This window comes from Penaeus japonicus, unplaced genomic scaffold (assembly GCF_977035675.1).
Source record: "Penaeus japonicus unplaced genomic scaffold, GWHDUDI00000001_assembly GWHDUDI00000040, whole genome shotgun sequence".
NCBI classification, from domain to species: domain Eukaryota; kingdom Metazoa; phylum Arthropoda; class Malacostraca; order Decapoda; family Penaeidae; genus Penaeus; species Penaeus japonicus.
The window spans coordinates 15,080,009-15,085,008 of NW_028234442.1; the positions used below are offsets into that span (position 1 = coordinate 15,080,009).

The following is a 5,000-nucleotide window of genomic DNA, read 5'->3' on the forward strand; positions in this document are numbered from 1 at the left end:
TGAATCACTGATAAACATGTGATAACTGCAAATGCAATAAAAATAACGAAGAGATAAAACACGTCACAATTCATATCGCCACGCAACCTAAATCCTAATACCATGATGTTATTTCTCCTCCGAATAACATAACAAATCACAAAACCCATGGAAAGAACAATAACCGTAAGACTACGCGGTAAAAAAAATTCATCTAAGACTTTAGTGAAGATAATAACACAGCAACAGACATGGTACACCCACCCATATGAGCGACGGCAGTGCTGTACAAAAACCCGTTTCAACGACTTAAAAAAAACACGCTACAAAACCGCTGTCACTAACTTCATACGGCTACGGTAGTGTTGATTCCAAGTGTTACGAAATGACAATGAAATAAACGGATGGTATTCGTCTATAACAAGTAATAAGTCGCTAACCTGTAACGCCGCTCCCGCCCTGTACATGTTGGCTGCCGGGGATAGACTGAGCAGATGAACATTTGTATGTGCGGTACGACACTTTGGGCAACTTAACGCATAACACATACCTTAGCTATTATTTCATCGACGCAGTTTACTGTTTGTTGGATAATTCTTCATGTGAGAAATTTGTTGATGCTTTGTAAAGGAGAGATATAGAGATAAATGGAGAGAACTTCTGAGTATATACAATGTTCATTATATCGGGGTTGGGCTAGATCAAATACTTATTTTTCCTCTTTTTATTATTATCGTTATCATATATCAAACTTTATCACCACAAATACATATCATCACAAACACTATCCTGTAAAAAGAGAAAAAAGAAAAGAAAAACGTAGCGACACATTCATTTACATAAAAAATAAGGAAAGCCAAAGATACAGCGTAGTATATGGCACACCTCATTAAGGACGGACCATGTTGCTATGCTGGCTGTTCCGCCGAGAGTGAGTGATACAGGTCGGGGTTCTTGGCAGTCAAATGGGAACATTTTATTCTCATATTTAGTTTTAATCTCATGCTAACTTTAATAGATCATTTTATTTATGTTTTTGATTTTCGTTTTTTTTTTTTCGAGATAAGTCAATTGTGATTGTTGCAGAGGGGATGATTAGGGTAATGAGTGTCTGATTTGCATGAAACCTGTATTAATTATAAAGTTTTTGATATAGATATTGCATTCGGAATCATATCATTTTAAACTAGCTATAGTCATTACACTTTATATTTCTATGCTAGTTGCTATGCATAGCCTTTCCCTTACCTTTGTCCAGAGGTTTACCTTGTAAGTCACCAAGAGGCAAATTATAATTTTGTTGCCAACCACATGATGTTAATAACAAAAGGTGAATCGCTGTGATTCTGCATGAAAATTATGAGACAGGTCTTGCGGCTTACTTGACATTCGTTTGGCAGTGCTGTTCTGTTTATTTCGGCCATGTGTATGTGTGTGTGAGCGTCAGTAAATGGCCTTGATCTGGTGCCAAAATTTATATAACCCGTCAATGGCTGATCGAGGCCTTACGAGTGTAGTATTCATAAACAAAAGTTAGGTTTACAATCTCTAAAATACGAAACGCATTCATAAACGTATGTACGATGTACACACACACTCACACACACATACACACACTCGCACTCGCACTCACTCTCTCTCTCACACACACATACCACTAGATTATCCATTGGCACTAAAGAAGCCCTCGTAGGTGCTTCACTGTCATCGATGCCATTCGCAACTCTCCTCAACTGGAGCTGGTTCTTAGCAACATTTTTCATACGGACTGCCATGTCTGTCCACGATATTATGTCTATTCATGTTCATTCAGGGCGGCCTCTCCTATCATTTCCGTCCATCACTCCAGACACACACACACACACACACACACACACACACACACACACACACACACACACACACACACACACACACACACACACACACACACACACACACACACACACACACACACACACACACACACACACACACACACACACACACACACACACACTCACACACACACACACACACACACACACACACACACACACACACACACACACACACACACACACGCACACACACACACACACCTATGCGTTTGTGTTCATGACATATAAATGCATGGGCAGTTTTCTGTTTCTCTGCAAGAATAGATACTGCTAGTGTGATATTACCATTGTGTCACTGCAAAGGGGGGGCCACATAAATTATCTTAACAACACATGAGACACAATGGCGAGTTTCAGTGTTATATCTTCAGCAAATTAATTTGAATTCTGTTAAATATATAACATAAAAATACATCAACTACATCTCACTCTCATGCAATAATTGGTTTTGCAAAGACCTTATACATAACTGTAGAGGGAAATAGGATATGAAGGATAACAAAAGTGGATATACTTATATACATTTTATTTACTTACAATCTAATCACAGCACAACTTAAAAGTAACTCAGCTATTCCGGGTGTAGAATAAGAACACCACTAAAAGATCTAGCATTTTTATTCGCAATAGTTTCAAGAAAATTGAACCTAACTACAAAATAGCATTTCATCATTCCTGATGATACGTAAAACTGGCAAAGTGCCAACTACCAATAGAGGAGCCTCTTGATTATCTGGAAGAAGGACAGCCTTTCCACTTTGGCTTCCTTCGCTGCCTCAACAAAGATGTCTTTTGGCACTGTTGCTGGAGGCTTTGCATCTGCTCCTGCTTCTACTGCTACCTCTACGTCTGCTAGAGGCTCAGCTCTTGCTTTTGCTTCTGCTGAAGTGGATTCAGATCCTCCTGCTACTAGCGCTGCCTCTGCTTCTGCAACGGGTGCTGACTCTACTACTGCAACTGGTGCGGACACTGCTACTGCAACTGGTGCTGGTTCTGTTTCTGCAACTGGTGCTGCTTCTGTTTCAACAACTGGTTCTGCTTCTGTTTCTGCAACTGGTGCTGTTTTTGCTTCTGCAATTGTTGATGCCTCCGTTTCTACAACTGGTGCTGCTTCTGTGTCTGCAACTGGTGCTGCTTCTGCAACTGGTTCTGCCTCTATTTTTGCAACTGGTGCTGTTTCTGCTTCTGTAACTGGTACTGCTTCTGTTTCAGCAACTGGTGCTGCTTCTGTTTCTGTAACTAGTAGTGCTTCTGTTTCTGCAACTGGTGCTGCCTCTGTTTCTACAAATGAAGCTGCTTCTGCAACTGGTGCTGCCTCTGTTTCTATAAATGGTGCTGCCTCTGTGTCTGCAACTGGGTCTGCCTCTGTTTCTACAACTGGTGCTGCCTCTGTTTCTGCAACTGGTGCTGCCTCTGTTTCTATAAATGGTGCGGCCTCTGTGTCTGCAACTGGCGCTGCCTCTGTTTCTGCAACTGGTGCTGCCTCTGTTTCTATAAATGGTGCTGCCTCTGTTTCTACAAATGAAGCTGCTTCTGCAACTGGTGCTGCCTCTGTTTCTGCAACTGGTGCTGTCTCTGTTTCTGCAACTGGTGCTGCCTCTGCTTCTGCAACTGGTGCTGCCTCTGTTTCTGCAACTGGTGCTGCCTCTGTTTCTGCAACTGGTGCTGCCTCTGCTTCTGCAACTGGTGCTGCCTCTGTTTCTGCAACTGGTGCTGCCTCTGTTTCTGCAACTGGTATTTCCTCTGTTTCTAAAACTGGTGCTGCTTCTGTTTCTGCAACTGGTGCTGCTTCTGTTTCTGCAACTGGTGCTGCCTCTGCTTCTGCAACTGGTGCTGCCTCTGCTTCTGCAACTGGTGCTGCCTCTGTTTCTGCAACTGGTGCAGCTTCTGTTTCAGCAACTGGTGCTGCCTCTGCTTCTGCAACTGGTGCTGCCTCTGCTTCTGCAACTGGTGCTGCCTCTGTTTCTGCAACTGGTGCTGCCTCTGTTTCTGCAACTGGTGCTGCCTCTGTTTCTGCAACTGGTGCTGCCTCTGTTTCTGCAACTGGTGCTGCCTCTGTTTCTGCAACTGGTGCTGCCTCTGTTTCTGCAACTGGTGCTGCCTCTGTTTCTGCAACTGGTGCTGCCTCTGTTTCTGCAACTGGCGCTGCCTCTGTTTCTGCAACTGGGTCTGCCTCTATTTCTGCAACTGGTGCTGCCTCTGTTTCTGCAACTGGTGCTGCCTCTGTTTCTGCAACTGGTGCTGCCTCTGTTTCTGCAACTGGTGCTGCCTCTGTTTCTGCAACTGGTGCTGCCTCTGTTTCTGCAACTGGTGCTGCCTCTGTTTCTGCAACTGGTGCTGCCTCTGCTTCTGCAACTGGTGCTGCCTCTGTTTCTGAAACTGGCGCTGCCTCTGTTTCTGCAACTGGCGCTGCCTCTGTTTCTGAAACTGGCGCTGCCTTTATTTCTGCAACTGGTGCTGCCTCTGTTTCTGAAACTGGCGCTGCCTCTGTTTCTGAAACTGGCGCTGCCTCTGTTTCTGAAACTGGCGCTGCCTCTGTTTCTGAAACTGGCGCTGCCTCTGTTTCTGCAACTGGTGCTGCCTCTGCTTCTGCAAGTGGTGCTGCTTCTGCTTCTGAAACTGGCGCTGCCTCTGTTTCTGAAACTGGCGCTGCCTCTGTTTCTGAAACTGGCGCTGCCTCTGTTTCTGAAACTGGCGCTGCCTCTGTTTCTGCAACTGGTGCTGCCTCTGTTTCTGCAACTGGCGCTGCCTCTGTTTCTGCAACTGGTGCTGCCTCTGTTTCTGCAACTGGCGCTGCCTCTGTTTCTGCAACTGGTGCTGCCTCTGTTTCTGCAACTGGTGCTGCCTCTGTTTCTGCAAGTGGTGCTGCCTCTGTTTCTGCAACTGGTGCTGCCTCTGTTTCTGCAACTGGTGCTGTCTCTGTTTCTGCAACTGGTGCTGCCTCTGTTTCTGCAACTGGTGCTGCCTCTGTTTCTGCAACTGGTGCTGCCTCTGTTTCTGCAGCTGGTGCTGCCTCTGTTTCTGCAAGTGGTGCTGCCTCTGCTTTTGCAACTGGCGCTGCCTCTGTTTCTGCAACTGGTGCTGTCTCTGTTTCTGCAGCTGGTGCTGCCTCTGTTTCTGCAACTGGTGCTGCCTCTGTTT

At 45.2% G+C, this 5,000-nt stretch overlaps 2 protein-coding genes across 5 annotated transcripts in view; both read right to left on the reverse strand.

Moving 5' to 3' along the window:
• LOC122243026 (uncharacterized) overlaps positions 1–480 on the reverse strand; it is a 16,817-nt gene extending 16,337 nt beyond the window's left edge. For all 4 annotated transcript variants that reach the window (XM_086533980.1, XM_086533979.1, XM_086533978.1 and 1 more), the window contains exon 1: positions 420–480. In XM_086533980.1, the coding sequence (XP_086390106.1) occupies positions 420–446 (27 nt within the window). In that variant the 5' untranslated portion in view covers positions 447–480. The remainder of the gene's footprint in view (positions 1–419) is intronic.
• A 1,649-nt stretch (positions 481–2,129) lies between these two features.
• Positions 2,130–5,000, reverse strand: part of LOC122243025 (uncharacterized) — a 17,011-nt gene continuing 14,140 nt past the window's right edge. The window contains exons 6-9 of the mRNA XM_086534051.1: positions 4,120–4,368; positions 3,262–3,768; positions 2,570–3,222; positions 2,130–2,154 (exon numbers count right to left, since the gene is read on the reverse strand). Of these exons, the coding sequence (XP_086390177.1) occupies positions 2,130–2,154; positions 2,570–3,222; positions 3,262–3,768; positions 4,120–4,368 (1,434 nt within the window). The remainder of the gene's footprint in view (positions 2,155–2,569; positions 3,223–3,261; positions 3,769–4,119; positions 4,369–5,000) is intronic.